Here is a 13,203-nt window from a genome sequence, read left to right on the forward strand (position 1 = left end):
GCTGTCACAGCACAGGTTCCAGAACAAGTTAAAACTGTTTAAGTTCAATGTCTGCACATTACACTTAAGGGTTGTTTCTTTTTGCTTTTAATGATATGTGGAAGCTCCTGAATCACATACCTGGTATTACAACTGGGAAAGTTTTCACAGCCTCATTTTGGAAGTAGTGTCTGAAAGGCATCTTTCAAAAGATATTTTCCTTGCTGTTGATCTGAGGGTTCTTCCATGCCATGAGAAAATGCAATTACTTCAGAGGGAAATCTATTGTTTATTACTCACGACTGACAATAAAGAGGACTACAGTTAAAACCAAAACCTCTCAGTTTATACAGTGATGAACAGATCCACTGATGCACTTTGCAGTATCCCCAAAACTCATTTCTGCAGTCTGTCAGATTGAACACCCCAACTCTGAGAAGTCAGGCTACACAGAGGGCACCTCAGTTACATACAGAGATGTGGTTTTCTCAAGGATGTTAAGAATTGCACTGTTTACATCAAACTTTATTGGCTCCAAATAAAAATGTTGTCTTGAAAGCCTCCAAGTTCAGATTCTAAAGAAGGGCAATTAGAGTTTAGTCCCAAATGCATAAAATTTTCAACTAAATGTTACACAAATAACATTTATTTTTTCCCATTGTTTATATTCTTACTCAAATCTAAAACAGCAACCATGAAAAGAAGACAAGAAACCTCTGCAGAGAAACTCTACACTGACTGACAGACACATGGACAACACAAGGACACCATTGACACCATCACTTCCTTTCCACAAGGGAAGATTTTTTTTTTCCTATTTTCAGCACTCACATATAGACTTCAAATCCTGCAAATAAATACCTGTCTCAGAGTGCTTCACAAGCACCCCAAAGAAAACTATCTACAAGTAATACTTTCAGCTACTTCCTCATTTTCAACACTTCCAACAACCATCACTTTTACGTGTCTGAACTTTCATAGCTGGGAAAGGTGTGTGTCAGCTACAGATTTAAGGAAGGATAATGCTTTCTGTCTGAGTATGCTTCCCACTAGCAAGTGGCTTCACCAAGTATGGCTCTACAGACAGGAAAAGCTGAGGAGATGTGTGTAGAAGAACCACTGTCAGACTGGATTCATGCCCTGCCTATTGAGAGATTACACCATTACTTTGAAACCAACCCAAGAAGAGTCATCAGAGTCAGAGCACTGACAGTGGAATTCTGGCCCCCACGCAAATCTGCAGAAGAAACTCCAGAATTTTACCCCTGATATATAAAACCTTGTAGAGAAACATTAGTAAACAAAGTTTTGAAGAGTCAGAAAAAATCATTAAAAAAAAAATCCTTCTAAGTCATAAAAACCATTTCAATGTGAAATTTGTAAAATATCACCCTATTTATTCTCTCAGCTTTTCTAGCAACATATGACTTTACTATAACATATCTGTAGAAATCTGATGATGAAGAAACAGTAATTTTTCTTAAATGTAGTTACTTAAACATTTGCCAGTTTGGAAAGTTGAGCTCAAGTCTCTTTCCAGAGCAAAACATTGCACACAATTTTCAACCTTTTCCCTTCTGATTGTCCATGTCACAGTGGGTATGGCACGTAACAGTCTGCAGGGGAGCCAATGCTGCTCACAGGGCTCCGTGTGTTGGACTCGTAAGAATTTGGAGCAATTTCAACCACACCATCATTTTGAGGGGTTTCTCCTTTCAAAAAGTCATCGTCTTCATCTTCAGAAGTACCCTGCAAAAATTTAAAAGGATCAGTGAGAGCAGGAAGACACTGCCAAATCTTAATAGAGACCTGGATTTACACTGTGATTGTCATGACCAGCTGGAATGGTAAAAGAATTAGATGTACTCTGATTATGAAATATGGGAACTAAATCACTTCTACAGGGTGGATTTCCCAGTGACATCATCATGTCCATTTTCTGAGCACAACACAGCTCCTGTGCTGTAGAAGAGGGAAAAGTGCTCTCAAGACAAGAATGAATAGATTCCTAAAGCTTCCAAATTTCAGTCACAGTTCCCCCTAAATGTATAGTGTACCCTTATCTACTTAAAAAAATATTCTGCAATAAAAGCAGCTGATAGCTGAACTGTGTTTGGATCAGGGAAGACTACCTTTTTAATGGGTTTCTTCAGATTCTCAAGATCTTCAGCACTCAACTCTTCCCAGAACTGATACATTGGATCAATAGTCTTCTTTGATCTGAGAGAGGAAACAGAGCAAAGAATGAGTTCTTGTATATGCAGTAGGGGTACATTTTAATTTAAACCTTTGACAGTCTGGTTAAAATGCAGAACATGAAAGGTACTAAGGATCAGGGAGAAAAGTGAGCAGCAGAAACACTGCTACAGGTTGTATTCATTATTTTCTAGAAGGCACAAAGGCATTGTTTACTTTTTAATTCTACCTTTTGAGTATGTAGGGATCAAAGGGGAAGAAGCTGTCGAGGGGGTTGGTGCAGGTCTGCACAAGGTCCCCCCCTGTGCCGCTCCGCACAACAGGGATGAACTGCCTGTTGTTCCTCTCAATAATCGTGTAGCAGAACACCAACTGGTATTTCCTTTAAAAAGGGAACAAAGAGAAGATAAGCACTTCTGGCACACCCAAAGCAAGAATTTCAGATGGATCGTATGAAAACAAAAAGATATTTTTTAACAAACATCTTCTCTCTTCCATTTTCCAGCTGATATTAGGAGTTTGCAAGATAGTCACAAGGTAAGGAGTCTGTTCTCTTCCTCTAAGCTCCTATAAACTTTATGCCAAGTACAGCCACACTGGCTCCAACACAAAGCAATCCATTTCATAATACTGCAGGATCTCATTGAAACTGAACTAGGAATAAATTTATCACACCTGGAATATGGGCAGTGTTATGCCTCAGATAATATTCAATACTGTGCCTAACAAAACCCTGTGCTGGTTTTAGATACACACAAAATCTGCACCAAGCTGAAATTGAAGTAAATGAGTAGGTACCTGGTAATGGCAGCAAACAAGTTGACAACAGAAGGGATACAAATCTTCAGGGGGTTTAGCTGACACATGACAATGCGCTCGAAATTTAAACTCTGCAGATATGACAGACCTTCAAAATAAGAACAGTGGGCGAATATAGGTTAGGTATCATATAAACTGAACTTAATTTCTAAGAATTTCCAGTGTGACAAGCCTGCACTCTGCACACCACCACAGAAGCACATCCTAGGGCACTCTCACAGTGGAGGTCTGGCCTCAACATGTGTACAAGCCACCTCCTTTTATTTAGAGCACAACAACATAAACTTGCAATCAGATACTTGACTGAATTGACCACTACAAAACACAGCAACAGTAAAACTTCTAATGAATCCTTTCAAACCTAATATACTCACCTTTCCTTAAATTTCCATCCAGAAGTTGTTTATGACGGAAAATAAGCGTATAGAACACTGCCTGACACGTAGAATAGAATGGCCCATGGAGAGCTACATCACAGTAGGCATTAGCTCCTGTATCCTGATTATCAATGTATTTATGCAACCAGTTCACCAGAAGATCCAGACATGCTTTTACAGTACTGTAGTGCAAGGAGAAAAAAGAAGTGTAAAACTAATACCTGGAATGGTGCAGAAACGATGTTAAACAAATATTCAAGAATCTCAGTGGTTATAAAAACATCAGTAAGAAAATCTCTTCATAAAAAAAAGATTCTGTTATGAGCCTTCTCCTTTATCTCAGCATAAAATGAATCAATCCGTACTGAAAACCCCTCTCAGTGAAAGCACAGGGTGCCAGATGAGATGAATCCACAAACACACAGTAAACAATTAAAATCCTTGGCTACAGGTAGTACAGAGCAATGCCACCCATGTCCACCAGGTAATTCCAATATCCAACTATCTCCAGTGTTAAAGTCACAACCCCAAACAGCATAAAAATATAGATTGTGTACATAAAAAAGAAGACATTTTAACTCTTCTGTATCAAAATACTAGAACAAATTACTTCCCCATTTCAGAGCCTGCATAAATGCCTAGTATTGGGTACTAAAAATATCTGCTTCTGATCATCAGATACACTGGGAATCCATGACTCTGCCTGAAGTCAGCACAACCTACCCATGCTCAGCACTTCTTGCTAAGTGAAGCCTTAAACAACAAGTCATGAACCTCAGCAATCATCAGTCTGCATCCTGTACATGCAAAACTTTCCTGGAAACTTCAAGACAATACTGAACCAGTATTGTTGAAAGGACAATCAAGACTCTTGATTCAGGCTTAGTGGCAAAGCAGTGGGAATAGAAGACCAATTCTGTACTTAAGCTCCACAGTAGCAGGAATTGTTTGGTTCTGCTCATGAATGACAACAACTTACACAATGGGAATAAATTTAGCTCTTGCCAAGAAGCTGCCAATATAACTCCCAGCGGTCTGCCTGATTACTGAAGGATTGTTTGGATCCTGCAGTTTCTTCCAAAGATGGTCTAAAAATGCTTCAGCCAATCCCTGGAAAAAAGATACATAGAAACTGTGAGTTGTTATACTGGTGACACTGTTTAAGTGATAGATTCCTAACACTCAACTCCCATAATTTCTATAACCAAACCATTAAAAACATCTACCTATAACTGCAGTAAATAACTATTCCTACACATGATGGAAGAGTACTCATTTCTCTTTTTCTTAGTTGTAAAAGAAAGAACAGTTTGTTGAGAGAGATGGGAAAATGGAGGGGTGGGGGAACAACAAACAGCAGACAGGATTTTCAAATCAAAGAGCTAACAGACAGCATCTTTGAGATAGTTTTGGGATGCTGAAGAAACATGCACACCATGTCTTGGGTGCAAGAGTCCAACTGATTCTTGTAAAAGAGATCAGTTTTAACCAAGTTTGTTCCTTCACACTTGCTAAGATTCCATCTGTAAGTGGTTTATGAACAACATGGGAAGAGCAACCATAAAAAAAAAGAAAAGAATAACAGAGAAGGAAAAGAAAGCAAAGATACTAATGACTCCTGATGTACTTGCTATCTTCAGAATAGAATTACAGCAGAGAACAACTGTTTTGTAAAAAAAAACCAAAACAAGGTGCAGAAATGACAGAGGACGCTGCATTTTAAATCCAGTTTTTACTCACCAATTTAAAGCTGCAGATGTAAAACATGAAATACTGTACGTGACACGAAGCATGGGTTGGTAAAATGAGCTTGTCAAAAACAGAAACTAAATCCCGATACAAATCCTTTGTGTTGCTGATGTCGAGCTTGCCTACACAACAAAGAAACAGAACAAAATGAGCCATTTCAGGGTTTTTTCCCCACCCTTGTGCTGCAGAAGTGGTATTTTATATCTTTCTACACCAGTAAAAAATATGTAAAGAAAAACTGCCAACCTGACTTCCCAGTTGATCTGACATCTAAAAATCCAGGTGTTCAGTTCTACTGCTTTTTAAGGTGGTGTAAATGAAGAATCTCTCTGTGTGACTGTGCATACAAAGCCATCAGACATGCAAACTTTGCAATAACGTGTTCACTCAGAAGAGCAAGAAAAAAAACACTAAGAAATAAATCACCTGACTTACATGGGGAAGATACAGCATAATGGTTTCTAAATATTGTTTTAAATACATAAATCTAAGGAATTCAAACCCTTAATACATAACAGTGGAAGGTATTTTTTTCCCTGTAACAAAGCCAATTGATTAATGTGTCTGGTTGTTTTGATCTACGTCCAGTCCTTGTGATGTTGAAAGGATCCATAACTCTAACACTCAGGTAGAGCAAATAATAAAAACATTTATACCCTACTACAGTTAGGATACAGTATCATCTTAATGGAATCAGAATGTCTCCAAGTGAAGACTAAACCTTTGAAGTCCTAACTTTACCTCTCCCAGTACCTGGGCAGAGGCAGGAATGTGGACTACAGGCTGATAATGGCAGAGTTCTGCTCTATCTTGCAGCACAGAAAGCAAGAACTCCTCTTATGTGTTTCTTACTTAGCAAAACAACAAATTTGGTTATAGAGCAAGTGTACTCACCATCCACGTGGCAAACATCTTTAATATAGGAAAACAGGATGGTCATCAGGATGTCCAGGCGCTCTGCCAGTGGATGGGCCATTCTCTCAATACTGGGAGAGACAACTTTGTTTCCTTTTCTGTCCTCATCTTCCTCCTGGTAGATAAAATGGCACGTGCAGCTCTTATATACACAAATCATGGAGACAGTAATTACAGAAAAAGTGAAACTAAATTTATCTTTCAGAAACATGCTAAAGTTTCATCTTTTTTTTTTTTTTTTTTTAGCAAAGCAGTATCCCATTATCCAGTATAAGCAAATTTTTGCACACTAAGCCAAGTACCATGAATTCTTTAACTAGCTGTATGGCACAAATGCTTGTGTTTTTACATAATGAAGTTGATTTGCTGGATGTACACTGGGTGTTTACATGAATAAAGTCAATACCTGAGAATACATTTATCATTTATCAGCTGTTCAGGTTTCAAGAGCTGTGTGTAGTGCAGTAACAACAAAGCAGTAATGAATTCCTACATTTAGCTCACAGCCACCTCAGAAGTGAAAATTTTACTGAAAAAAATTTTAATAGAACAAGATAGCCAACCATATCAAAAAGTCCCTCCTCTGTAGATTTTTCCTCACTAGCACAGTTATTAGCAGTTTCTTCAGCATCTTCGATATCTTGCTGTGGAGTGCTAACCTACAATTGCAAACAAGAAATTAATTTCTATAAAACCATTACAATAATATGAAATTGGTTTTTTTATTATTCATAAAAAAGACATGAGTAAGTTCTCAACAAGATTTTGTCCTGGACTAAATAAACATTTTAAAAGGGACTACATGATGTGCCATACACGAATGCACACTCCAAACTTTCTGAAACTTTACCTCCCCAACATAAGCTCTCCCCAGACTGTTACAGTGAGGCAAAAAGCTGTGATGATTTACAGTGCTACACCTCCTGTCTTTTTTTAGGACTGTAAATCTTTTTACTTCAAAGAGATGACACGACCAATCAACCACACAAAGGGAATCACATTCTCTGCACATTAGCACTGATCACCACAGAACAGAAGTTATTTGGATTCTGGCAGAGATTCCAGGCAGGGTATAACAGTACACACCATACAGTTACCCTCAGGTGTGGGAACATCTTTATTCTGGGAATGGAATGTAAATTTGACTGGGTTTATACCCATGATCACAAGCATATTTTTTGTCAAGCCTGAACTGAAGCGTATTTCATTTCCTACTCTGTGTATTTTAACACCGACCTTCCATAGAAGATAACACAAAATAAACTTACATCCAACTTCAGCAGCTTTTCAACAATAAGCTCCAGAATTTGAAGCCTCAGAGTTGGAAGGTACACTGTAACTCGCAGTAGGTTATGGACATAACATTCCTAAACCACAAAATTAATTGATATCCATAATAATGTTAACAGAAAGTCAAATTTCTGCAAAGGACTTCTAGAAAACAAGTCTCTTAATTTCTTATCTAAAGACCCAGAAATAGGTTTAAACAGACTGTGTTAAATCAAGATTAAGTTCATGTATAACATAAACATTAACTTTCAGTAGTTAAGCTGTGTCACCATTAACTGCTTAATCTTCTATTTCCATGCAAATTTTCCCCACTAACTCTAGATAGAGTGTAAAGATTCTATAAGAGAAGGTATTCATTTTCACAGGAGTTTATGTCTAAACTTTCTTTAGGAAACTGAAGCATATGCCTCACTGTATCTAGAACCAGCTATAGTAGAACTGCTTGAAATGAGACCCAATGCATCTTTATTTCAGATTATTATAATATACCAGCAACAATTCTAAATTGCACAGCTATGCCTCTTCAGTCATTCTGATTATAAACCAAGCAGCTTAACAGACAAGTTTTGTGAGCATGCATGGGCCCACCCATGTGTACACAAATATGTACAAAAGACAACGTTGCAACTTTCACAAAGCAAAACTGTCAAGTCAGTGCATAAAATCAGGTAAAGTGCCAACATTTAAGTACACCATAGCCTGTGAATATGCATTATAACACAACCTTTAATTACATGAGCATGTATGATTTTTCCATAGACCATCTTGCTCATTTTTCCACAGGCTTGGCCAGTACATAAAATGGATGGAGATAGTTTAATGAGAAGGTATAAACTGGAAATATTCAACAATGCATGGATGATATTTTATTACACTTCATTTGAGCTTTGCCCTGAAAACAGCTACGCATTTCTTCACATCTTGTTCCTCACCGAGCTGCTAAGTAAGTAAATAAATCTCCTAATATCATTTAAGAGCTATTATCCCCCCATTTTACAGATAGGGAGCTGGTGCTTAAAGTTATTTGCATTAAGACAACAACAACAAAAACATAAATTAAAAAAAAATTGCAAGGTATATAAAGAACTTTGGGGAATTTTCAGTACTTGATGAGTTCGAAACACAGCTTCAACTGAACTTGGCTGGAGGAGCAAGGCTTTGCCATTGTGTAACATAAAGTGCCAACATATCAAGTTGGAACAAGTAAATATAAAGATCAAACAAGAGCCATAACCTGTCAAAAGTTTCCAGCTTGTTTTTCAGCCCACAAGCACTACACCAAAGTTGCAATAAAACAGCTTAGGGCTTTACACTACTGGTGATTTGGATTTCACCTGTAATATCTCTGGTTTGCTTATCAAATCCTCTGTTCCTCTGACAAAGACTTTTCAGGGTTGATAACTGTCGCTGTTATTCCCAGAGAACGGCGAAATCACGACATAGGTGCAGGTTTAAGGATATGGCCAAAGCAGAGCTAAGACCTCATTTAATGAATAGCTCATCTTTTATAGTATAGTTCGCAATAAAGAAATCACATGATTGGCTTATTCACTCACCACCTCTCAAGGTGATAGGCTGAGCAGTAAGACACCCATTTCCAAATATTATTCTCACAAGACTGAAAACAATTATACAGTTTCCACAACAACTTGCAGGTGTAGAAATAGCTTACATTCTTACAAACTGTTATCCATCCAGTTTGCATGAGAATGAAAGCTTTCACAGAGAAGCTGTGAGAAGCTGGATTTCTCTGTTTCTCAGCTAAAGCAGGAGAAAGGAAAAGCTTCACAAATGCTACAGAGCTGGAAAGTTTCTCTGCTCTTGCCTTTTAGCATCCACAGATAACAAATGAGACAGGTCTCCCTACTGCACAACCCTGAGACTCCTCGTCAAAGAGGTCCATGGTGTGCATTGATTAAGAAAGCAATCCTGTGGAAAAGATATGCAGCGATGTCATTAAAGATGAGCACAATGCTTATGCACAAGGAATTCAGAATGCTTGGACAGCCTTACACTAAACAGACACAATACTATACATGGTTATTACATATATAATTATTATATCTATATAACAGTACTCTTCAAAAATCTGCATTGACTGCCATCAAATCAGTTGTAGTACTATACATGACATTTATACATTTAGAAAAACAGGTGAACAAATCAACAAAAATAGTCACAGCTCTTACCAGAGTTCTTTCCGATTTATTAATGAAAGGGAAGAATTCCACAAGTATCGGCATGAGAAACTGTGGAGTCCTATAATTAATTTTAAAAAAAATCAGACCTAATATTGAACTCCAGCACTCTAAAGACATACTGGAATAACCTTATTTCACAGTAACTTTATTTTAAGGTAAGCAATTGTATAAAATGTGGTTTGGCAAGGATCACTGGACAGCTAATAAGCGGCAAACTTTCACAATGCACTTGTTAGAAGCCACTTCAAATATCACTATGGACTAGAGAAGAATATAGAAGCCACTATCAACACCACTTTTCCTACTTCCCATTTCTGTTAACAGGATTTCCAGCTGCTGATGCCTGACAGAAATTTCACAATGTTTATATATAGCATTCTACCAGTTAGTGAATACTGGGAAAAATCATGCAATGAAACAAAGTATTATACTTCCAATTAAGAGGGGAAAAACCCATCAGTTCACAAGCTTTAAATCTGCAAGGAAAGAACACACAAACCCAAGGGATTCTATACTTACGAAGGAACATATCTTGCAACAGTTTGCAATGCTCTGTGGCATGTATCGAAGTTTTCAGAAACGTCTAGAGAAAGAAAAAAGTATTCTTATGCACTTGGTTACAGAAAACTAAATCAGGAACCAGTAAAACCAGTTTGCATCAACTACACAATTGAAAGATTCCCAAGGAAACTGCATTGGCCAAAATGTTATTTTGAGGGGGTGTACATTGAGGTAAATAAAATGGAAACCAAGCAACTCCTAACTTTTCTTTGGCTTTGAACAATCTAGGACTAGGAATGTTTTCCTATGCATTCTATTCCTACAGATACTGCACTAACAGGAATATTTTGAAAGTAATGAGGAGTGGGTCAGGACACGGTTCACTTGAGTACAAGAGAGTCTTTGACTTGGGAATTTAAGGATGTTTCTTGATGTTTTACTTTACCTCAGCCCAATTAATTTTGTAAAAAAGGAGCAACATGCACTGTATACTTTTTTAGTAAAGGCACTACAGCAGCATATATATATCCTTTATACTCACTTTCATCATCATCATCAGAATCTGAAATATCCACATCATCTTCTCTGATGGTTATTCGAGCTAGCAAAAAGTGAGATTATTATATCAAAATTGTATAAATCTTATAGGTAACAAATTCAATAGCAAACACACTGGACAACAGTCTCCACCAGGACTAAAGCATCAAAATTAGCGACAAGACTTTCTTAAAGACTTTTATTTACAGAACCAGGAGGTTCTTGAGAACATCTAAAATGATCCTCACTTCAGCTTTTGGTTTTTTAGTAGTAAAAATACTATACAGTTCATCCATTTCCAAGGCATCTTCAGAACAGGACCTGTATTAGCAACAAGAATATGTCTTCTAAAATCTAGGTACAGAAAACCATCTGTATCACAATGAACATGAAAAAATTCAATAACCCAATAATTAATTGTGTCATGGATTGTATTTATACAGACCTTATCTATCTAGGGGTTTTGATAAGCAAACAAAGAAGATTAAGAGAGAAGTAACTTACGGGGGACAAACTGTGACACGATCATCCGGAGGCATGGCCTGAGATGGACAGTTTGTGCTGACACCAGATTGCCAAGAAAGCCCAGATATTCTTCCACTACCTCTCGGCTCCTTCTCAACCATGGCAGCTTCTAAAAGTAAGCAAAGATCAAGATGTCAAAGAAGGACGTTTCTAGTACTGAACTCTTAATCTTCCCACGTAGCAAACAGATATTTACCAGCAAAATGCTGACCAGTTGTTCAAGCTCTTTGGTCAAATATGCAACAGAAGCTCGAAATTCATGCAGCCAATTAATGATCTGGGCATCCTTAAAATAAGCAGAAAAAACAGGTAGCTATTCAAATAAACGGTATTACGTATTAGCAGAAAATAACAAAATCCTTACAAGTCAAAGATGAATTGTTTACAAGTCAAAGATTAATACAAATTGTTTTCACACTAATATGAAAGGAATTTCTTTAAGTTTGTGTCCTCACCAATGAAAGCTCTTGAATGCAGAATACATTCATGTCAACTCCTAAACCAACAGCCTGCCTGGAATGCTTCAGTCAGACTGAGCAAGGCATGCAATCTCACTCATAAAGAACATAAAAGAATTTTTAAAAAATGGCATTCCATCTCAATTTTCTTTTCTCTTCTGCTCTAGTTAAAGCAGAAGGAACATTCAAGTCTTGAAACAGCAAATGTGGGTACTTGTAGCTATACAGAAGAGCTGTGAAACAATACTTCTGGGTATAACTACTAAATGCATATCTACGTTACTGCATAATGAAACAAGATTTAGTGAGAACAGAAGGTAAAATTCGATGCAACTTAAAGGCTATGAAAGTCAGAAACCACAGTTTGATCTACAGAAGTGTCTCTATAATCAAGCATCAGCAACCTGAAAAGATGGTATCTGGAACAGACTCAAAGGGTACAGCAGAGTCAGTAAGCATGAGACACCATTTATGACGATCCTGCATATATGTATGTGTATAAATAGACAATTTTTTAAATTCTGATGGTTTCCACAAAGAAAAAAGCTGTTCAATACAATTTAAATGTTTAAAGCAAAGAATTTGTGCAAGCACCAGAATGACTTGTCTGGTGATTACACTCAGACAAACTTTAAATCATCAGACCCCTGACTATCAAAGTCTTACCTTTATGTCTGGATCTGACAGCTGATGCTTTAACAACTCAAAATCTGTGGTATCACCCTAGCAGGGGAAACAAAAATAAAGAGATTACTTTCTCTTTTGTTTTTTCTTCAGTAAAAAATACCAATTTCATCAATGTATCTGAACAACCAACTATTGCTGAACAGGTACATCAAGAACACAAGAGAGGCAAGGCAGCTCAGGAAGGCTGCAGCAGCAGTAACAGGGTGCTGTCCCAGAAGACAACCGAGGCTGCTAGCTCATTTTCAGCTGCTCTCCCTGCAGACACAGCTGGATCCCTGTGCACACTTTGGCATAAGCCAGGTTTTACATCCACCCAGCCACTGAGGTTGACTCACGGGGGAAATCTTTTCACTCACACAGCAACACCGCCTGGCACAAGCCTACAACGCTCAGCTGCCTTCAGTTTTTTTCCCTAAGCCTTCAGACGCGGTCTTGCGTAAGGCGAAACGAGTCTTCTCACGGAATGACCCCAGGAACCAGCAGCCCGGACGCAGCGCAGGCCCCCGAGAAGCCGCAGTCACCTTTTCGTACTTGAGCAGAATCTCCGTCAGGGTCCCCCCGAACCGCACAGTCTTCCTGGGCGGGGAGCTGATGAACTCGTCCGCTCCCAGCATGGTCACGACACCTGCGGGGAGGGGAAGCCGCGTGAGCACCGCTCGGAGGCCCGGGGAACCCCTCGGACCCTCTCCTCAGCAAGGAGAGCCGCAGGAGCTGCTCCCCGTCCCGAGGATCCCCCCACCGTCCCTCCTTGCCTTGCGGTGGCGGCGGCGCCCCCGCTATCGGGGCCCGCGGCGCCGCACCCCGCGCCCGGCGCGTCCTGGCTGCCCGCACCGCCACATGCCGCTCCGGCGGAAACAGCGCGGCCGGGCGGAAACAGCACCAGGCGGCCCGCCCCTCGCACCGCCCAGCGGCACCGCCGGGCGGCCCCGCTGAACGGGCACGGAGCGGCACCGCCGGGCGGCCCCACGG

The 13,203-nt window shown here is 39.1% G+C and overlaps 1 protein-coding gene across 2 annotated transcripts; it reads right to left on the reverse strand.

The window, feature by feature from the left end:
- Positions 1–248: 248 nt before the first annotated feature.
- Positions 249–13,087, reverse strand: RRN3 (RRN3 homolog, RNA polymerase I transcription factor). Of its 2 annotated transcripts, XM_042037251.1 has the most exons (18): positions 12,987–13,086; positions 12,756–12,859; positions 12,214–12,270; positions 11,286–11,375; positions 11,069–11,198; positions 10,569–10,628; positions 10,046–10,109; positions 9,515–9,584; positions 7,304–7,402; positions 6,599–6,694; positions 6,015–6,150; positions 5,112–5,242; positions 4,351–4,481; positions 3,369–3,553; positions 2,974–3,082; positions 2,405–2,557; positions 2,112–2,199; positions 249–1,728 (listed from the first exon to the last, which is right to left on the reverse strand). In XM_042037251.1, exons 2-18 carry the CDS (start codon positions 12,846–12,848, stop codon positions 1,570–1,572), a joined length of 1,851 nt encoding a protein of 616 aa, XP_041893185.1. In that variant the 5' UTR covers positions 12,849–12,859; positions 12,987–13,086; the 3' UTR covers positions 249–1,569. The 2 variants fall into 2 exon arrangements, with proteins under 2 accessions (XP_041893185.1, XP_041893186.1); XM_042037252.1 differs by lacking the exon at positions 7,304–7,402 and having other exon boundaries at positions 12,987–13,087.
- Positions 13,088–13,203: the final 116 nt, after the last annotated feature.

This window comes from Corvus kubaryi, unplaced genomic scaffold (genome assembly GCF_017639235.1).
Source record: "Corvus kubaryi isolate FWS band 111438036 unplaced genomic scaffold, C.kubaryi_AGA036_p1.0 37387, whole genome shotgun sequence".
NCBI classification, from domain to species: domain Eukaryota; kingdom Metazoa; phylum Chordata; class Aves; order Passeriformes; family Corvidae; genus Corvus; species Corvus kubaryi.

Coding starts and splice junctions, on each gene's coding strand:
- RRN3 (XM_042037251.1), bottom strand. CDS start 12,848: ATGCTGGGAGCGGACGAGTTCATCAGCTCCCCGCCCAGGAAGACTGTG. Junction 10,629..11,068: donor CGTGTCACAGTTTGTCCCCC/GTAAGTTACTTC, acceptor ACTTTTTGCTAG/CTCGAATAACCATCAGAGAA. Junction 2,558..2,973: donor TTGTTTGCTGCCATTACCAG/GTACCTACTCAT, acceptor CCCTTTTTAAAG/GAAATACCAGTTGGTGTTCT.